Here is a 22615-nt window from a genome sequence, read left to right as displayed (position 1 = left end):
TTTGACGTTTTGTCTTTCTCAGTTATAGAGGTGATTCTGTCCCACTCTCCCGGCCTGTCTGCATTCCTGCCTTGCTGTAGCCTGCTCCCAGTCAGACATGGCTGCTCAGTGTGTGACCAAAGTGGAGTTGACTATCTCCTGTGACAACCTCCTCGACAAGGACATTGGCTCCAAGTCTGACCCTCTGTGTGTCTTGCTGATGGACAGCTCGTCGTCTCAGTGGTACGAGGTCAGTAAGCACAGCTGTTTAGCCACTGTTTTAGAGATATGATTCTTTAAATCATGACATACTTTATTGTCGTATCGAATCAGCTTGTTAGGGATTTGACTCAGAAGGTCAGATCTCTCCCAACACATACCTGAGCAGGATTGTGGGCGGGAGCAGAAAAAGGTGTCCCTCGATATTCTTTGCCCTCAGTGATGCCCTCTACGTGCTCTTTACAAAGTCGCGTCGACTAAAAACACACTTCTTCAATCAATATCTGAAATGAAAAAAAAACAACAAACATTCTTACTGTCTTATACTATCATGCACTCTTCCTACTATACTAATATGTCTTTACTACTATGCACTCATCATCACTGCAGAAGTTTCAGCACTGGAACATTGTTGTTACTCAGTTGTAAGAGTCGTACCCTTCCTGCTGACTCATACAGAGTCGTACAGAGTCGTACAGAACTTGTAAGTCCTTTTTGGATAAAAGCGTCAGCTAAATGACAAAATGTAAAATGTTACAACAAGTACAGTTTTCGTAGTGGGCCGTTTGAAATTGGGTGTGGTCGGTTGGCCACTATCACTCCTTGATCTATGCTATTATGACCATGTCGTAACCATGGTAACCACATTGAGATTTCTAATGTGGATGCAGCATACAGATAATTTTTACATATAGAACATTAAAACACACAAATAAAAAAACAAGATGGTACGAGCACACAAATACTAAAAAGTTAAATTAAAGACAAAATTAAAAACATGAGCACTCATGTAGTGTATAGGGTGACCAAACGTCCCAATTTGTGCGGGACAGTCCCGTTATTTAGCCCTTTGTCCTGCACGCCGCCAACAGAAAAAAAATTTCCCGCATTTCAATAAGTGTCCCGTATTTCAATAAACAATTTTAATATATGAATCATTATTGCTTTTGTCCTCTCATTAATCCCCAACAATGCACTAATGCAGGGGTTCCCAAACTTTTCAGGCCGGGGCCCAGAAAATAAGGCGTCAGAGAGCCGCGGCCCAATGCACATCGTCTGTTTTTTTTTTTTTTTTTTTTTGCCAGTCGACCGATTTTTTAAGCCAAATATCACTTCAATCCTATTAAGTTAGTTCAAGTTAGTTATTCATTTATATGTGCTATTTATGAGAGGGCTAACTTGTTGCAAAATAATAATGATAATAATAATAGCCTCATTAAAATACTATTGTTGCTTCGGTTGTTTTCAGCGTTTTATGTGCATAATCTGTTATTTAGTTTGAAATGTTCGTTGAAATAAGTAGATTTTTCGTTTTTGTTTATTTATTAAGTTAATATAAAACCATATAGTCACATTTTAGAATACAATAGAATAGAATTTTAGAATACAACTAGAAACACTGTCCTGGCCTGCTTCTAAGTTCAGTGGCCTGACAAAAAAAAAAAAAAAAAAAAAAAAAAAAAAAAAAAAATTAATTTTTTTTTAATCGTCTCGCGGCCCACCCGTGGCTGCTCGCGGCCCACCTTTGGGTCGCGACCCCGACTTTGGGAACCACTGCACTAATGCACCCCAAGTAATATACGTTACATAGCCTATAACCAGCGCGAGCGCATATACTATACATAGCACCTGGCGCGAGCTGTTTATGTTATGAATAGGCCTACCAGTCCAGTGCCATTCTATTTCATTGCATCTGATGCGTCTAATCACGGGACGACAAAACTCGTCCCACTCGCTGTGCGCTATTGGACTCCTGAGCCGGGACTACAATGAAACGGCAGACACAATCCACAGCCAGATCACCAGCAGGCTTCATAAATGGTCTGTGCTTAGACCGCATATCCGCATATGTTGCGGATAATGCTGCTAGTGTTGTTAACTATGGAAAACACAAATCTGTCTACAAAAAGCTTCACGACGACCATGACAGCATTGTGAAGGCAAACTGTCTTGCCCACATCATTCACAACTGTGCGCATCATGCAGGCGACAGGCTGAATGTCAACATTGAGGTAACTGAAGAGTGAAATTCAAGTCGAAACGAATTTCTCTCTAACATGTCAATATTTTTATAAATATTGCTCTTGGTCAGAAGGCTCTAATTCAGGGGTGGCCAACCAGTCAGAGACTAAGAGCCACAAAAATTACTGTGGTACCACAAAGAGCCACACCATAATACCAGCGTTTCTCAACCTTTTCTTTCAGTCACTTAAAGTGCTTTACTTGCATTGAACATTGCATTGAACATTGAACATTGAGGAGACATCATTAGAAAGCACAATGTATGTTTCCATAGTTACGCAGATTACACACAATTGTACATCTCCGCTGAACCAAATTATCACACAGCGATAAACTCCATTTCCGCCTGTCTCTTAGCAATAAACAAATGGATGACGAACAACTTCCTAAAATTAAATGAGGGCAAAACTGAAATCCTACTAGTCGGTCCTATAACAAAAAGAGAAATGTTACAGAGCAATATGGGGCAACTTACTCCTTGGATCAAACCCAAAGTTACAAGTAAATAACCTACACTGGCTTCCGGTAACATTTAGAATTGATTTCAAGGTCCTCCTCCTTATATACAAAGTATAAACATTGCGATCATCTACTATTGAAGGTTCCAAGCCACAGTCTAAAGAAAATCGGGGATGCAGCCTTTGCTAACTATGCACCAAAGTTATGGAACACACTACCTATGGACATTAGGGAAGCTAGATCTCTTAATATTTTCAGAAATAAGCTAAAAACGTACCTCTTCACCATAGCCTTCTAATACACCCCGCTGTTGATTGTACTGTAGCACTATTTTACTCTGGCCATTCTATTGCATAATTTTACTATCTATTCTACTATTCTATTATTGCACTGTATTATTGGTGTGCAAACCAGTCAACTTACAAAAAAGAGCCTGTTGGAGGATTGTGGTCTAAATACGCCGATGGCCACCTCTGGCCTCTGAAGTTGCTAATGTCTTTTTTATTAAAAGTACCCTGTGAGACCCACGGTTGCAAAATTACAAAATCACTTTTAGCCATTTAAAAAAAATAATGTTTATTTAAAAAATGTTAAAGGGGAACTATTTGACGATTTCTTTCACTATTTGGGCACTTTTACACAATTCCTGTGAGTCTATGGAACACCTAGGTTTTTTTCAAATGGTGAGGTAAGTACCACGTCCTTCCTTCCTCTAGATTTAACGTACGGTTTGTATTTCTAATCAAGTACTCAAAAACCGCATTTTTCTATCAAGATCTTAAGCCGTTTTGACTCAGGCTGGGCTCCAACCACTGTGTGGCCTGGTGCCAACTGCCACATCAACTGCCACATTATTATGCAGCTGAGAAATCTCTGACATCACAGATATGCAAATTTTCAGATGACTCAGTTCAGTGAGGGTGAATATTGTGAGAGGAGAATTGGAAGAATGCGCCAATATGAGAATTAGAGACATAGATCATATTAATATAAGTCCACATAGCTAGGAAACAATGCTAAACGCTGAAAAGGCCATTTATAAGATAGTTCCCATTTAAGCACATGTATAGTCAATTGGTCCTGTTGTTCAGCCTCACAATGCTATTTGATAGTAAATGTGTTTATATGTCCCACCCTCTGGCCTCTGAAGTTGCTAATGTCTTTTTAATTTGGGCCTCACAGGGTTAACCTCTTAAGCCCGAGATATACAGTAAAAGTGTATATTTTCAGCATTACGTTTGTTTACCAATTATTTTAACTGTTATTAGTGAAATATAAGATTATAGAAATCTCAGGGCATTGAGTCGGAAACCGGCGCATATTGACAGGAGGAAGTGGCACATCCAAAAGTGAGTGTAGTCTTTTGAAGGAAGAGACGCAGGGCTTTCAAATTTTGAAAAACGACCCTACCCAGCTCACACCAGCCCCTGTCAATCATCTGACTTCTGGATTAACTTTTTTATTTCTCTTATTTTTTGGGATTATCTCCCACAAACCTGAACGTTATTGCCATAAAACAGAACGCAGTTAGTTTCTCTACCTTTCTGTGAACGTCTTGCAAAAAACGGTGTTGCAATATGATGAAAAATGGTGGAGAAATTCCCTAGATTCAGATACCAAGAACATGCAAATGGACCATTTAAAAAAGAAATTAAATGTTTATTCTACGTCCTTGTGGAATGAGTGACATAAAAAAAAAAAAAGTAAAAAAAAAAATTATAATATTTTTTTTTCTTTTTTTTTATGGATGGAAGAGCCGCACATTGACGGGCAAAGAGCCGCATGCGGCTCGCGAGCCGCGGGTTGGCCACCCCTGCTCTAATTGAAGCTGCACGGTCCAGTAATAATATAGATTCCTCAAGCACTAACTACCTGTACGTGCACTATGGTGCCTCTCCATGGTGCTGAAACCTTCGGAGGCGCATTTCTAGTTACATTTAGCCTACTGTTCCCCATAGGCAATTTATAATAGTCAATAGGCAATAGTTGTTTCCTATTGTTCACTGCTGTTTTAATTTGTTTATGTACCGGTATGGTATATGTATTTCACTTATGCAGGATAACACTCTTTGTAGGCCTACTCATGCTACTCATGTTATTATATTCATCCTGTATATACCTGCCTGTGATATATTTACATTTAACATGTTAATTAAATAAAAAATAAATAAAAAATGTATATATGATAATATATATATATATTTTTTTAAGTATTATAATTTTTACAATTGTACAATTTTGTCAGATTATTATTGAATGCATTTTCTTACTTTGTAGTGTTCTGGACAGGTTTAGAATCAAGGAAGCCAGTGTAGACAATGTATGCTCTTCAGTATCACATTACAAGAGAGATCACAGGGTACATCATGTACATCTTAACTATAGCCATAGGACTCGGAACCTCTAGGAGTCAGTACCGTCGCTGTCGGTAGGTTATTTAACAGCATGTATGTTGGATTGCATGTTATGGTCTTCTATAATTAGTATAATAAGCAATTAAGACGCAACAATATTGTGTTTTTAACACATTAAATGCTTATATTTTGATCAAAATTATGAACACATTATGTAAACATGATTCTTGCATACGTATTCATTACTGTCCCGCAATTTCAACAAATGTCCCGCAAAATCGACATGCTGTCCTGCATTTGGATCATACAGATTTGGTCACCCTAGTAGTGTAGTGGGCGAACCTTACTTGATTGATCAGTGTGTATACATGGAATAGAATTGTTTCTTCATAACGTTTATTTTCTTTCCTATAGGTTTGCAATAATACTAAATCTATTTAGTATTATCTAATATATAATAATATATTTATGAACACACTGTGACACTTGTGTATGTAACATCTCGACGGCACTGTAAATGAGTTTAATTACTCAGTGTATTATCGAGTATAAATAAAGATTGAATGAAAAATCACTCTGGGCTTGTAGCCTATTATGTTGTTGCCATGTTGAAATATGTGTGTGCTGAAAATAAATAGCTGAGTAAAGCTCAAAGAAATGTTTCACAACAGGTGGCGCGCACGGAGAAAGTCCAGAATTGCCTCAATCCCAAATTTGCCAAGAAGTTTGTGATCGACTACTACTTTGAAATAGTGCAGAAGCTGAAGTTTGGGATTTATGACATCGACAACAAGACGATTGACCTCACTGATGATGACTTCCTGGGCGAACTGGAGTGTACCTTGGGCCAGGTGAGGCTCCTCTCTTCTTCCTTCTTCTTCATTCAGAATCTGTTTTTAGCTTGTCTAGAAAATATTAGGATAATCACCAGAGGCTCCACGATATGATATCACAATACTAGAGTAGAGTCACGATATTGTACTATTATTGTGATATATTACCTTTTTTTTTCTTTCATTAAATACAATGTAGTTATACAATGTATGTCCCCAATGGAAAACGTCTGCAATAAAACATTTAAATTATATATAAGAATAAATTTGATAGCAGAAAAAAACATTACATAATGTTTTTAAAGAATGTATATATATATATACACGTCATTGTATTGATGTCATTGATGTATTTAATACTCCACCTCTTGTCCATAGCTGCACTTAACTCATTAATTGCCAAACCTGAGATAAGTCGGGTTAACTCGACATGCGTTGGCTGCCAAGATATCTCGGGTTTTGGTCATTTATTCTTTTATTCGATATTTGTATTCATTATTCATCCAGGGACGTGTTGGTGTTACCATAGGGAATGAGTGTGAGATCGCCAAAGTGCAATACCGGCCACATCCAGCTAGACGGCGGTATCGAGCACCCTTTGTAACCTTGTATCTTGGCCTGTGCAACGGTCAAATGTCACCGGGGACACTTTTCTTTGTCGGGCGAATGGAGCGGTTATAACGAGCGGATTGAGAAGCGTCAAATGCTCCCGATGCATGATATGTGGTGGATTATGTTGGCGACACGATCGACACCAATACTGGGACTCGCGATCAGATAATTGGAATATTCTTTTTGGGGTACATCCTAGTGAAGGTAAGGGCTATAAGATATCAATCCTGCGTTGATCCAACCATGTCTTCACCCTGATCGCAACATGTGTGTGTAACGTTACTCCACAACGTATGCCGCTGGTGACGATCAAAGCATCAAAAAACTCCCCCCTCCCCCCATCCCTTTCATGCATTCATGATGAAACATAATACCTATGATATAGATCTGATTTGGGAATAGTAGCGTGTACAGGCAAGAAACGGCAACGTTTATAGTAGAATTGACGTATAAGGCTATTACTCAGCCTTTCGGGAATTACCCCAGGCTACGCTATATTATAACTATACTTATATTCACCACGGTATAACACGGGAACGTATGGATGCATTTTTTTTATTCTTTTTCACATATTGAACGATAGATAGGTGATGTCAAATGGGCCATAGTATTGTATCCATAGCTATAATATAGAATATAGTTATAGCTCTACAAACAAGGTGACGCACTCCTATCTTTTAAAGCGTGGCATTGCTACGACGGGCCCCGTCTAATAGCTGGCAGTCAATGAGTTAAGGCAGGTGTAATGGGGTGACAGTGGCTCGGGAGGTACAGCAGTCGTCTGGTAATCCGGAAGTTCCTGGTTAGATTCCCGCCCCTCCCGGGCAGCGTATCAAAGTGTCCTTGAGCAAGACACTTTCCTAACTGCTCCTGATGAGCAGGTTGGCACCTTGCATGGTTGCCTCTGCCGTCGGTGAGTGAAATGTAAAATGTGAGGAACAAGTTGGAAAGCGCTTTGGATAAAAGCACTATATAAATGCACCATTTACCATTTAATGGGGCATGCCAGTCCTTATTATATGCAAACACCTTAGATCTTGAGTTTATTCCCACTAAAGGAGGCTTAGGGCATGTTAAAGGAGGCTTAGGGCATGTTAAAGTTTCAGAGTTTCCTACAGGGTATTCCATGAGGTAGGGGGCAGAGAAGCCAAAAGCAGTTTGCCCAAGTTCAGTACAAACTCTTGGCACTCTGTGTAAGCCAAGCACTGGATCGTGTATGACAGGGTCCAGTGGTCCATTCCAATAAAGAAGTAATATCATTTGGACAGTCTCTAATTATGGCTTTATAAATAAACAGATTGTGTTTGGTTGTGGATGCAAACGGAGGCGCACCACTCAGTGCTCTATGCATCCTTTAACCACGACATCTAGGGATGCACAGATCCGATATTGATATCGGATATCGGCCCCGATATGACTAAAATGGCTGGATTGGGTATACAATATATATATCAAATATTTTTTTAAATATTTTTTATAATAAATAAAATAAGAAAGAACAATTCAGTACGTTCATTTGTTACATTTTGTTTCACTAAGTTAGGAAAGTAATGTCAAGCCTGATGTTGCCTTGCACAAAAGAATAATCCCAGTCTCTTCCACACAGTGAGGCATACAGTTTATTAATTGAACAATGGGTATCTGATCGGCACTCGGTATCGGCCGATACCCAAAGCTCAGGTATCGGTATCGGGACTGAAAAAGTCGGATCGGTGCATCCCTACATGCAACGGCTTTGCCCTCAACAAGCAGCTAATGGTGAGTGGATTGAGAATGATCTCAGTCCAGACAGACCAGCAACATGGTGGTACAACACACAGAGGGTGTCATATAACCACCACTATCACTCCTACCACTCCTATCTCACCATCTCTCCTGCTTAACCACGGGGTGTAACCATCCTTGACCAAACGGACTCTACTCTTTCTTTTCTGATGTAACCTGAGCTCACATGTTCACTCTGGTTTGTGTTGGATTGCCACAACCTCACGTGGCCCGGGTCACTGCTGTAACTGTACTTATATTATATTACGGTATATATATTATATTATTATATTCACCTGCTGTGTGTTGTTGAGGCCCGTGTCAAGTTCCTGTTTACGCCTATTGTCTGCAGGTTGTGTCCAGCAGAAAACTGACTCGGCCGCTCGTCCTGAAGGCCAAGAAGCCTGCAGGGAAAGGGACCATCACTGTGAGTGCCATTTAAAGAGAGAGAGATGCCTGCAAGATTAAGCTTCCAACCTCAATGGTGGCTTGTATTATATTTGTTTATATATGTTCTCTCTCTGTAGATCAGTGCTGAAGAAATCAAAGACAACAGGGTGGTTAACTTTGAGGCAGAAGCCAGGAAACTGGACAATAAGGTATGGGTTTATTGTAACGTGTGTAGGTAACTGAAGTCCTTGTTTATTTATCATTAATGGTGCCGTAAGCATAATTTCATACCTGTAGATGAAAACGGTAACCATCACATGTTTCACTGTTGTTGTCCCCCCCCCCCAGGATTTCTTTGGGAAATCTGACCCTTATCTGGAATTCTACAAGCAGACAGAAACTGGATGGCAGCTGGCCCATAGAACAGAGGTAAAGAAAGTTAAAGTAGCAGTAGGCAAGTTTTGAGAAATTAGCAAGAGTGAGTTTAAATAGAGCAAGCTCTGCATCACTTTTCCAGCCCATGCACGTGCAATCAACTGCAGCAGTGATTTCATGACCTCAAAAGCCCTGTAGCTTTTTAAAAAACTGGGCTTTTGAGGTCATGAAATCACTGCGCCCAGGCAGCAGTTGTTCGGAAAAATTATTTCAGATTATATATCTGCTTAGAAAACGAAAATGTTTAAAAAAGAAAAAAAATTCTCCACATGGTAAATACAACATGTTTACAGGAAGGTTTTGGAGTTGTATTTGGAGTGTATTTCGTGACTGTTGGGAACTAGGCTACACTGGCACACCTACTTCCAGTGATTGATTGATTGATTGAAAACTTTATTAACAGATTGCAGAATGGGTACAATACAGTACGGCTCAATACACACAATTGTTAGGGGGATGCAGACCAGAGAAAGACCTTTCGTCTTGTTTACATCAGGGTCCCCCATTTTTAATTCATCGTAACATTTATGACATACACGACATACAGATAAACAGTACTGTTACACCTAGACATTTATGACATACAAGATATACAAATATACAGTACTGTTTAAAAGACAGAGTTTCTAAAAGAGAGTATACATTTGAGGGGGAAGAAACTGTACATTGGAGAGGGGGGGGGGGGCTGGTTTGGATGTTTACAGGGGCCAGTTTTGAATTGCAGCCTCCCATAGGTACTCTTTGAGAGTGGTTTTGAAGGTGGGTAGTGATTCACATTTTTTTTACGGTGAATGACGCTAAGCTAGCCTAACGGTGCGGCTGTTCCCTAAGCCTAATGCATGCACAGAGAAGAAAAGGGTATGTATCTCGCTGCTCATCTCTCTGAAGTTGCCTACTGCGGTTTTAACAGCACACAGTTAAACTCACAGGGCCTCAGATGGTGCCATGGGTGGAAATAATAAGTGTTTAGTGTTTCAACATGACTACACATGACTACTCTCTGCACACTGAGCATTATGTAACGACTCCCACTGTGACAAGGTTGGCCATACCTTGTGCACGGAAAAAGCTTTAAAACACAATGAGAAGCATTCCTACAAAAAATAAATAAATACTATTTTTATCCATGAAAGCAAGTTACAAACACGTCCTTTGGCAGGTATTGTGCAAAGAGCGAAGAGACATTTCCCTCACCATGAACACACCTGATTTTAAACTAATCGAGATCACCTGCATCGATTAAGTTAATGTTGATTAATGTTTTGGGTGGCACAGTAGTCGGCACTGTTGCCTCACACCAAGAAGGTCCATGGGTTCAAACCCCAGCAGGGGGTCTTTCTGTGTGGAGTTTGCATGTTCCCCCCCATGTTTGCGAGGGTTTCTTCCGGGTGCTGGAGTCTGTCCCCCGACTGTGTGGCTGCCCACTGCTAATGCGAATGCAGAGAACGGATTTCCCCAAGGGTATTAATTAAGGTTCCAACTTAACTTAATTAACTCCTGACTAGTCAAAACAAGACATGTCCAGTTACTGTTTTAAGGTTTGAAATTAATATAGCACTGAATTATCGGAACATATGAACATAATGATAGTGACATTTTAAAAAGTCTGTTTGATTTTTACTAGACATCAATTTTGAATAAAGGCTAACTTGTCAAATGTTTGACTAAGACCAGTTACCTTACTGGCACATGTAGGACTGTTCCTTGTGGGGGTTTTCCTTAGGTATTTCCTCATCCTTGTTTGTGTGTTTGTATTCTATTTGTGTTTTCTAGGTGGTGAAGAATAACCTTAACCCAACATGGAAACCTTTCAGAATCCCCCTGCAGTCCCTGTGTGGAGGAGACATGGACAAATCTATTAAGGTAAACCCCCCCTTCACGTGAACAACTTGTAGACAATGACCTTGAACGTTTGCCTGGCTGCTTGATCTTATTTTATCACTATTGTTATTATCACTTTAAACCACTTATGTTTCATGAGTTTTTAGTTGATATAGCTTTATTGACGTTGTATTGTTTTGGAGCCTTTTCATTTGCATGACAATAACTTAATTTATTTCTATCAACCCCTTTTCGAGTCAGATGCGGTCAGAATCAAATGTGGTCTTGGGAGAAACAATACGACTGCATTTTGTCAACCTTGTTGCAGAGACCCTTCAAACAGGCTCTCCTAGAAAAACATTACTAATCAAACTAAAATGACTAATATGATATCAATATATCATCAACAGAGTGTGATATTCAAATAAAAACTACTGGTAACTAGGGCTGGGTATCGTTTGAGTTACACTTATCACGTTTGCTGTATGAGTTAATCACAGGCTTTGTTACATTTTGGATTGGTTGAACAGAATAAACGGCCAATCACCAGCCTCATATCTCGAAACAACCATGCTTATCGGCTGATGCTGATGATATCAACTATTTCACTATTGGGATTTGGTATCAAATGACACAGCATTTTTCGATACTCTGTAGTATCGAAGCAAGTCGGTCGATACCATAAAAGTATCTACTTTCGATACCCAGCCCAACTGTCGAGGTGTTCTGGACTGAGCCGTGGTGGAAAGCTAGTGCAGCCTTGCTAGCCAGCATACTGGTGTTACTGACAGCAGCAAGGCGTGAAACATTATCTATGCTTTCAGTCAAATCAATGTGTAGTAATTGGTTTAATGCTAACACAATTTCATAGGGATGCAACAATACCACTTGATGATTGTGATATAATCCAACCCGCCATTAGAGACATTTAAAGGGATAGTTCAGATTTTTAGAGCCCTAGCTCTGTTTATTACTTACCAATGATGATGTCGAGCGGTGCTCTCTCAGCACAGTCCATGCTGTTCCTCAGAGTAGCTCTGGCTAGTTAGCCACAAACCAATGCAAAGTCAATGGGATCAAGCTCCTGTACATTTCAGTGAGCCTCAAGTCAGTTTACAGAAAGGAGCTCGACCCCATTGACAGGAATGTCGTCTCCTCCTTTTGGGGTTCACCTGCCAAAGTGAGGTTGGGAACCCCTTGTGTTTTAGGACTAGTTTCAAGTTAGCCGTTGTTGTTTTTTCCCCCCCTTCATCCTCTGAAGCAAACATATCAGGAAGAGCTGTTCCCTACGTTGCCGTTCAAGTGAGTCACTCGACCCTTCCGGGGGGTGTTTGTGTTTGTCTCATCACATGCCATGACGCTGATGGGTTAAAAGCCATTTGAGACGATGGTAGATGCAAAGCAGAAAAAAAAACACTTTGCATCCTCTGTCACCACCCTCCAAGGTTCTTCTGCATACGATTCTAGACATCCATCGTCTGTCTGGGACTAGGGATGTAGCGCCATCCATCTTCTTTGGATGTGTGTGTGTGTGCAGACAGTCCATGACGGTGTCTTTTTGTCTAATGCATCTTCTTTCTCTGTCCTATCATGTCACATTAAAGCCGCGTTTAGACTGAAAATGACCCTGAACTTTTAGTCCCAGGATCTACATTTCACTGTACTTTTTTGTTCCTTCAGTCCATTATTGTCTGCGTTTCCACTGCGGCGTAAAGCTCCACGAAGATTAGGCACATTTAGTCCGCTGACGTGTGAAAAAAGGCCTCCTCTAGGCATTCAAGTGTCTCACTGGAACACGGAAGGACCATTCAAATGAACAGACAAATGTTCCCTGCATTCTCTTTTACCATATATTGGTCCTCGCATTGAACAGGAATGTGCGACAGACCACTCGATGCACTGGCAACTCACAGGAGTCCAGATGACTCGTATTTTCAAACAGGATTTAGTTTGGATCAATAGATCTGGAACTGTAGATTGTTGATCTTCTCCGTGTCCCGGTTGCCTAGTACTTGCGACTACTTGACCATAAGATGAGATATTCCTTTATTGATCCCCTTGGGGAAATTCGGCGGGAACTTTCAGAATGTTCAGGGCTGCAAGCACCACCCCCAAAGTTCCAAAGTTGTGTACCCCCAGAGCCGGGACGTTTTGGGGGGTAACTTCCGCTTAGACCCTGGTCCCCGCGGTGGAATCGCACAGATGTCCTCAAAAGGTCCCTAGCGGTGGTTAAGGTGCTTAAGTTGTGTTGTGTGATGATTTCCATTGCATGCATTGTGTTTGTTTGACAGGGGTTTCTTTGCACCCCAGTTTGATGCACCCAGGGTGAATTTTGGGATCTAGTATATTGGATGGTGTGTAGTGTGATGGTGGTGTGAATCACTCAGGCCCACTTAGGAACAACACCCAGATCAGGAATTCCAATATGTTATTTCATGGCAAGGAAAGTTTAATCAATATTTGTGAACGTGAGCTACTCTCTCCCAAAGCCGGAATCCAAAGAAGTAAGTCGACAGCGAATAGGAGACTGATTTTATGGACCCACAGAATGTTTTTTAGCTTAATTTTATAGACAGTTTCACTGGAATTCTGTTGCTAGGGGAACAGTTTGGACCCAAGTGTATTTCCTGTCAGTTATTGCATTAGCAAACAATTTAACAGGAAATAAACCCGGGTCCTATTGGAATGTTTATGTTAAGTTGAAACCGTCTACAGTAGTGTTCTTAGTTTTGAAACGGAACATGTACCCATATACATATACATATACATGTACCCTGGGTGCTCTGTGTCACCTATAACATGGAGCAGCTTCAGACTTCATACCTGATGACATCACACATTTGAGTTTTAGCGCTCTTAGTTTTTGGATTTGGGAGAGCGTTGTTTATGTTAGTAATATTTCTGGATCAGAGGAATAACATGCATGGATTGTGAAAATGGTTTAACTCTTCCCTGGCTCCTCCCCAGGTGGAGTGCTATGACTACGACGGTGACGGTTCCCATGATCTCATCGGAATCTTTGAGACCACGTTGACGCAAATGCAGAAAGCCTCACGAGCCTCTCCGGTCAGATCAAAAGAGCCATTTGTGTGTGTGTGTGTGTGTATATAGTATATACTCTATAAGACCTGGACATTTTACATACTTTTTTATTCTTTGCAGACTTATGTAGGAAAGTGCCATATATACTATATATATATATATATATATATATATATATATATATATATATATATATATATATATATATATATATATATATATATATATATATATATGACACTAAAGGTCTTATAAAGTATGAAAAGCACCAGACTGTGAATGACTTGCCCTGAAAGAGTGTGTGTATTCCTAGTATCAGTTCAGTTATTATTATCTTACAGGTGAAGGTATGAAACAATCTGGAATTCATTTTATTTTTTATTTTGGCCTAAACATGTACAGCTGTATGCAATAAAAAAAGAAAGTGTAGGAAGGCTGAACTTGAATTTAGCATATGTGATATAGATGTCATCCATGTTGCTTTTCTTGCATCACTGTTGACTCGCCTGTCTTGACTTTTCCCCCTCAGGCTGAGTTTGAATGCATCAACAGTAAGAAGAAACAGAAGAAGAAAGGTTACAAGAACTCTGGCATCATTAGTGTGAAGCTCTGCCAGGTATGATATCTGTTGTCTTCCATGATCAATCCACACGCACGCACGCGCACACACACACACACACACACACACACACACACACACACAGGCATATAGACCACCGCAACACTTACGGTATTCTCAAATCATGGGAGAGAGAGCGGGGGGAGAAAATTAATGAATGTGGATGAGAGCCTTGCCGACTGAGTCTCTCTGGATTGTCCAGAGATCTAGGTTTATCAATCTGCGCATTCGGTAGTAGGTGTGGAAAAGTTACTATAGCTCGGTCGAGAAAGTGCCGATCGACTTGGGACTGGTCTCTCCGTGTTCAGGAGACTCAGGCATATAAAAGTCTATTGGATCATGTCTCCAGCACCCCCACAGCCGTAGCTACAACCACTTAATGTCAAGGCTCTCATCCACATTCATTCATTTTCTCCCCCCCGCTCTCTTTCCCACAAGCTCAATGTAACGCGGAAGTGCAGTGGTTTATCCATTGCAAATTATTGTACGATGAAAATCAACCTAATATTTAAAAATAAATCGAAATATTTCCATCCTCGGAACAGTTTAGCAAACAATTGTCTTAATCTACCATAACTTGAATACTGTTCTATAACGAGTTGTACTTTTTATGGCATCAATCATTTCAGAAGACAGTGTGTCAAATCTTGAGTAATAATACACAAGAGGGAATGCTACAGTAGTCTAAAGTTCCAAACGCGTACTACTTCCTTGTAGTGCAGAAGGGTGATGGACGCCATGTCCCGCCATTCTATTTTCTACCACCGGGTGTTGTTTGTACCAACATTGCCTTGTGTTTCAATAGACCTATCTCAAACCCTGCCCTCTTTTCTTGATCCTCCAATCACAGCTGTCGCTTACCTCTGACTTCCTCGTACAAACAAAGTTTGTACGAGGAAGTCAGAGGTAAGCGACAGCTGTGATTGGAGGATCAAGAAAAGGGGCAGGGTTTGAGACAGGAATGAGGTTGGGATTTTCAGAGCCACTTTAGATACTGTAGGTGTCAGAATGGCACGGCTCAAAGCAGACTTGTACCGACATGAACGTGTGCATTTCAGTTGTTAGACAACTGCATACTGTGGGATTTCACAGTGTAGCACAACCTCAAGTGTTTTATTGTTATTATACCACAGTTCTACCAACAATTGTATTAATAACAGACTTTGCTGTTGTAGGACTGAAGTGTAGCGGTAAAGAAAAGGCGTTGCTAGGTTACGAGTTCATTAGCAGGAGATTCTGGCACTCATTGGAATGTCGTCCAGCGAGATCCAAACTGGCTGCAGTTGCCTTTGTCTACAGTTTTCGTTACATTGATATGATGTTTAATTTACTATCAGATAGTAAAGAAATATTCTTTCCTGGATTACATAATTAATTATATTAACATGATGTTTAATCTTTCACGTGGTATAGGAATATACGGTCCTGGATTGCATCATTACAATAATATGATGTTTAATTTTTACAGGTGGTAAAGGAATTTACGTTTCTGGATTACATCATGGGAGGCTGTCAGCTCAACTTCACAGTGAGTTGTGGTCGATCATCCAGAGGATGTTGCATGTTTGTTTGTTTATTTCCATCCATACAGTACATGGCCTCTATGTCTGCTCTGTGTCTGTTTACTTATTTCCATCCATACAGTACATGGCCTCTATGTCTGCGCTGCCCCGTGTCTGTTTACTTATTTCCATCCATACAGTACATGGCCTCTATGTCTGCTCTGCTCTGTGTCTGTTTACTTATTTCCATCCATACAGTACATGGCCTCTCTGTCTGCTCTGCCCCGTGTCTCGGCAGGTTGCTGTTGACTTCACTGGCTCCAACGGGGACCCCAGGACCCCTCAGTCTCTCCATTACATCAGCCCACAGGGGGTTAACGAGTACCTCACTGCTATCTGGTCTGTGGGCAATGTGGTCCAGGACTATGACAGGTAGACACACTGCATAATGTATTATCTACAATATGGTCTGTCGTGGTCCATGTGTCTGTGCCGTCTTGTTTCATGTGAAACGTACACTCGGTATTGAGTCGTCGCCAAAAGACCACTGCATCAGTGCGTATTGACATTAACCCTTTGCGTTGTGTTCAGATCTGTGGGACCCGTTTTTTATTTCTATTAAAAGAGAAGGCTCACTTTCTGGGAAGAACATATAAAAGAACACATTGTCATTGAATAAATTGTTATGGCTTCATTGTTTTAAAATCCCAATAATGCTGTGGGTTCACCTCACCAGACCTGTGAACATGACGTTGGTAGCAAACATGCGAACACCACACAAGGGTTAAAGTCCTTTCGAAAATACGACATATTTCTTGCTTTAACAGCAACGGAAATGATCAGCTGAACATTAATGAATGAAAGCAGGAATTCACAAATGTACCAGTTGCCTTGTCTACAGTCTCCTTACGGTTTCCCCAAAGTCATCAAAACCCCAAAGGTTGCCCCACTTTTGAGGGATGACATGGCAGGGTCTCCTTGGAGGGCGGATGCAAGTGTTTTTTTCTACTTTGCATCAACTTCCTTCCTTCCGTCTTTCCTGCTCAGTGACAAGATGTTCCCTGCCTTCGGCTTTGGAGCCCAGATCCCTCCCACATGGCAGGTAAACATGGACTCCTTAGCAAATAGGTTGAGTTTGATTTATAGATAGATTTATCTTGTTTTGTGCAGTTTGACTAGAAAATTACGAGAGGTTTCGTATATTATTTAGTTTTATGTATTTTTCGTCCATTCTTACAGGTTTCCCACGAGTTTCCTCTCAATTTCAAGCCTGATAATCCATTCTGTGCAGGTATGTTTACTGTTTAGGTGTACTGTACCTATCTAACCTCATTCTGTTGGTACACTTCAATCTGGGGGTCAGTTGAGCACATAAGGTCTCTGCACCTTGACCTTTTTACACTGCTTACTTGCCCATAAGCGCATGTCCAGAGTTAACTATATTGTTACATTGTTTTACACTGCCTATTTTTATTTGTACTTCTCCACTGTACTATAATTCTATTACCTGTATCTGTATCCATGTCTTCTACTACCTATACCTCCCCTCCATGCTGCTATGATGCCTGAATTTCCCCAAGGAGATCAATAAAGGAATATCTTATCTTATATCTGACTGTATTTACAATGCCCCTTGTCATTTTGTCAATAAACCATTCACATGTGCATGTGCAGTCCTGACCTGTGTGCTGTGTGTGTTGTGTAGGAGTGGAGGGCATAGTGGAGGCCTACAGAGCCTGTCTGCCTCAGGTGAAGCTCTACGGTCCCACCAACTTCTCCCCCATCATCAACCACGTAGCCTCCTTCGCTAAGCAAGCTCTCCAGCAGACCACCGCGTCGGTGAGTATCAACACAGAGGCCCTCTGGAAATATAATACCAACAGAGATAAGAGACGGAGATCGCCTCGTCTTTTAACTAGTGTATACGATGTGTTTTTTAGCTGATCTCAGCTTACCTTACTAAACGGCTTTCAAACTGAAAGTCGCTAGGCATTATATAACTCAGCCTTCTGAAAACTACTGGGTATTTTTAGTTTCGCTAACGCGCGACTACAAGCCCTGCACGTCGAACCTCCGCATGCAGTTGGGTGCGCTTGTTGTTATCTCCCGGGTGCTCGCTGTGGCAGCGCACATTTGAATGGAGAGTAAGACGGTAACGTTAGCGAACAGAAAGGCGCTGTGTTTTTCAAAAGGGTGAATTACCTACGTACTGTATGCCTAGTGACTTTACAGTTTCATTTACATTTAGTCATTTAGCTGACGCTTTTATCCAAAGCGACTTACAAGTTCTGTACGACAAGTCATCAGGAAGGGCACAACTCTTATCAGCTGAGTAACAATTTTCATCAAAGTGTTGAGTGCTACAGTGTAGGTTAGTTTATTAGGACAAGTGCATGACAGTAAGGTTAGTTAGGGTTAGATATATATATATATTTTTTATGGAGTGTATTTCATTATCAATGAAAGGTAGGCTGAGACCTACCAAAAACATGCCCTTTATATCACCTATGTACTAAAGATTTGTTAAAGACGGGGACAATCTCGTAATGGAGAGAAGTAAAAACGCTGTTATGGTCCATTGATGAATGATTCATTGATTATTAAGTGTTGACAATTGCATTTAGCATTTACAAATGATTGATGACAGAACTGTGTTTGTAATGATGCATAAATCAATTGGGCAGAGTCACAAATGCTTCACAACTTCCCTCCGCAGCAATACTTTGTCCTGCTCATCATCACTGACGGAGTGATCACAGACATGGACCAGACCCGCAGCGCCATCGTCAACGCCTCCCGTCTGCCCATGTCCATCATCATCATCGGGGTGGGCGGGGCCGACTTCACCGCCATGGAGTTCCTGGACGGGGATGACGGACGCCTGCGCTCGCAGACGGGCGAGACCGCCATGCGAGACATCGTCCAGTTCGTGCCATTCAGACAGTTCCAGAACGTAAGTAGCAGTAGGCACTCGTGTGATGTGTGGATGCTTTTCGGAAACTTAGTTTGATACTAAGATTTCAGTTGATTTCTTGAAAAGCATTTCAAGGCTTTTCATTGCCACACTACTTGCATGCTTTTCAGGCTTTAATTATAACGTTTCATTGCATCGCCATACACTTGGATTTTAAATGCTTTCATTATCACATTTCCAAAGTTCCAAAGGTAATGTTTTGCCTCCCTTTCCACCAAATCCTCCCCCGGTCATTTAGGGTTAGCAATTTGGCTTTTAAAAATAGGAACGTTAGACCTTAGTACATTTACATTTACATTTAGTCATTTAGCTGACGCTTTTATCCAAAGCGACTTACAAGTTCTGTACGACAAGTCATCAGGAAGGGCACAACTCTATCAGCTGAGTAACAATGTTCATCAAAGTGTTGAGTGCTACTAGTGTAGGTTAGTTTATTAGGACAAGTGCATGACAGTAAGGTTAGTTAGGGTTAGATTTTTTTCTTTTCTTCTTCTCTTTTTCTCTAAAGTTAAAGTAAAGTTAGTAAAACATAAAATCCTTTTGGTGAAATTTTCCCCTTAACCCCACATGCAGTATCAAGGACAACATTACTGGTAAACGGGAAAGTAAAAGTTCATTTCTGCCATAGACAAGGGGAGGGGGAATGTATCGGGGTGCTCACCCAGCATTGTCTCCTTGTGTATCCATGTCATTTCAGGCGCCCAGCCAGGTTCTTGCCCAGAACATACTGGCAGAGTTGCCTCAGCAAGTGACTTCTTTCTTCAGTGCATTCAAACTGAAGCCTCCCAAAGACCCCAATCCTTCATAGCAGCATAGGGGTACCCCAAATCTTTCTATTATCAACCTCCCCTGACCCGCCCCCCCCTAGCACCTGCTTATAAGCCTGTAGGCATGCTTGCATGAGTTCTCTGTGTCCCGTTTGACTTCTCTGTAGTACTATTTTCATAATTCATGTTTTACAACAGTTTTCTTTGTGCAGGGTTATTCTTGTTTTTAAAGTCCCCATGAAACGGCTAGCAGAATGCTATTTGATTCCACATGTATGTGTTTCCTGTAAAATCAGGAAGCTAGGGAGGGATTTGTCCTGAATGCGTCTATTTGTATGCTAACGGAGTTGTGTTTCCGAGGTCAGTTTGCGCAATCTGATTGGCCACTGACGTTTATCTCAGCACCAATCGCGTTACTTCTAACAATCGCGCCAGCAGGCTGTTACCCTAACCTTAACCCTAACCTTAACCAACTAACCCTAACCTTAACCCTAACCTTAACCAACTAACCCTAACCCTAACCTTAACCCTAACCTTAACCAACTAACCCTAACCCTAACCAAATCGCGCAACCGAACGCGGAAGTGCAACTGCGGGCCAATCAGATTGTGCAAACCAACCGCAGAAACACAACTCCGTTAGAAAAAGATATCAGGCGTCCTGAATATTGATTGCCATTTATAATAATAATAATAATAATGACTTGGATTTATATAGCGCTCTTCATGGCACCCAGAGCGCTTCACAGAGTCCATTATTCGTTCATACACAGTCATACCGGTGGTGGTAAGCTACAATTGCAGCCAGAGCTGCCCTGAGTAGCGAATAGTGCTGAATGTGCATTATGATCGACCCATTTGCTAGCAAGCTAATGTTAGCAATAAGGTTAGCAACATTATGCAACATTAGTAACGTTAGCTAGCAAACTAACATTGAACATTTGTTCAATTTAGTTAAAGAGGCAGAGTGCTAGCTCAGTTACACTGTGCTGTGAATGTCATTCTAGAAAGCATTTAATTTGACGCAAAATTATTATACCTTGTGCTGGATGACTAATTTTTGGGGGGGTTTCCAGGAAATTACAAACATCTATTTTGATTTCATGGGGTCTTTAAATTGGAATGAAACATCAATAGACTATATTACATACATTGTACTTTTATTTGTCTCGTCTTTGCAACACTACATGTCATAGACCTACCACTAACATGAACGCAGCCTTAAAGGGAAAATCCACCCTAAAACAGAATGTACATTGGGCTATTCCAATGATCTGGGACAGTTCGGTCAATATCTATAAACGTTGAAAACTGTCTTTCTCTGCTGGAAATCAGACCATCAAGAAGTGACATGTATTGGAGTTGGTCTATTGACAATGAATTAGTGACTGACTTTGTGGGCTCGTAGTAATTTGTGTTTGCACTGTTACATCCTGAGTTTTATTTAAATGTATGGCGTACAGCCTTGAATCAATATAAAAAGACATTATACCCATATCCCAGTATAATCACCAAGGGTACTGTCATAGTGTCCTCATATCCCAGTATAATCACCATGGTTATGGTCATAGTGTCCTCATATCTCAGTAAGATCACCATGCTTATGGTCATAGTGTCCTCATATCCCAGTAGAATCACCATGGTTATGGTCATAGTGTCCTCATATCCCAGTAGAATCACCATGGTTATGGTCATAGTATCCTGAAAGTTATTCCACTGTTCACCATCTATAGAGCAGCTCCCGGATTAGTTTCTTGATGACATCATCACTAGAGTCTTGTCTCTCTGCTATCCAGTTTAAAAAGATAATTGTTCACATTCAAAAATCACAAACTGGACTGGACAGTATACAAATACAAACAGCATTACCGGTATATTAATTATATTCTATTTTATGGTGGATTTTTGCTTCTCAATCAGCTCCATAGTTTCTTTTATATTCATTAACATCTGCCTTCTCCTGCTTGCTCACTCATTTCCTTCATGACAGGAATGGACCATATTCACATGGCAGCGACCTTTCTCCTATGTTATGCTCAGGTTGCGATTTCTTTCAGGTTGGGAACGAAATCCCAACCTGAGCATGACATAAGAGAAAAATGGCCACCATGTGAATATGGTCCATACCTTCTCATTTAGAATTTTAGCTGGTTATCTTTTCAGCACCAAACACTGATGTTCACACATTCTGCTACAAGATCCTCTACATTTACTCTTTAGTGTCTGTATAGATGGGTTGTTAACAGCATTAAAGGAACACGTCAACACGCCAACATTATGGGAAATGCTTAGTTACCATCTTACCATCCAGAGTCAGACAAGAAGATAGATACCAATTTCCTCTCTGTGCATTCAGTAGAAAGCTATCCGGCTGCACGCTAGCCTAGCACAGCTCAAATGAATGGAAGTGGATATGGACCAACTAGCCTAGCCGTTGGCCAAAAAAACACCTCCCAGAGTTTTAAGCTAGGCTAGTTGGTCCGTATCCGCGCCATTAATTTGTGCTATGCTAGGCTATCTTGCAGCCGACTAGCTTTCTACTCAACGTACAAAGAGGAAATTGGTATATTATCTTCTTGTCTGACTCCAAGACGGTCAGTGCATTTCCCATAATGTTGGCGTGTTCCTTTTTTAAAATGGCTCAAATTCATTCTCAAGGTTTTCCTATCATTGATCCGAGCCGTGATGACAACTACATCACTGCTGTCCAAAACCTTGTCTCTCTACTTTTGGTGATTGGCTTTTCACTTGAACTAAAATGGTCCTCCATGTTGTCAGCAGGTTTCTTAGAAACTACAACATTGCGTTGACAACAGGGCGGCTA

At 40.8% G+C, this 22615-nt stretch overlaps 1 protein-coding gene across 2 annotated transcripts in view; it reads left to right on the top strand.

The window, feature by feature from the left end:
- Nucleotides 1-22615, top strand: part of LOC311237920 (copine-3-like) — a 34064-nt gene that overhangs the window by 8963 nt on the left and 2486 nt on the right. Inside the window, exons 2-16 of one of the 2 annotated variants that reach the window (XM_084325895.1) lie at nt 23-229; nt 5705-5884; nt 8595-8669; nt 8770-8841; nt 8981-9061; nt 10841-10930; nt 13856-13954; nt 14460-14546; nt 16018-16077; nt 16350-16483; nt 17099-17153; nt 17291-17342; nt 17757-17890; nt 18768-19004; nt 19723-19843. In XM_084325895.1, the coding sequence (XP_084182021.1) occupies nt 98-229; nt 5705-5884; nt 8595-8669; nt 8770-8841; nt 8981-9061; nt 10841-10930; nt 13856-13954; nt 14460-14546; nt 16018-16077; nt 16350-16483; nt 17099-17153; nt 17291-17342; nt 17757-17890; nt 18768-19004; nt 19723-19833 (1599 nt within the window). In that variant the 5' untranslated portion in view covers nt 23-97 and the 3' untranslated portion in view covers nt 19834-19843. The remainder of the gene's footprint in view (nt 1-22; nt 230-5704; nt 5885-8594; nt 8670-8769; nt 8842-8980; nt 9062-10840; nt 10931-13855; nt 13955-14459; nt 14547-16017; nt 16078-16349; nt 16484-17098; nt 17154-17290; nt 17343-17756; nt 17891-18767; nt 19005-19722; nt 19844-22615) is intronic. The other variant, XM_084325894.1, reaches the window with a different exon arrangement.

Source organism: Notolepis coatsorum, assembly GCF_963971535.1.
Source record: "Notolepis coatsorum genome assembly, chromosome: 12".
NCBI classification, from domain to species: domain Eukaryota; kingdom Metazoa; phylum Chordata; class Actinopteri; order Aulopiformes; family Paralepididae; genus Notolepis; species Notolepis coatsorum.
Note: the sequence above shows the minus strand (reverse complement) of the source record. Positions and strands in the feature narration are given on the sequence as shown.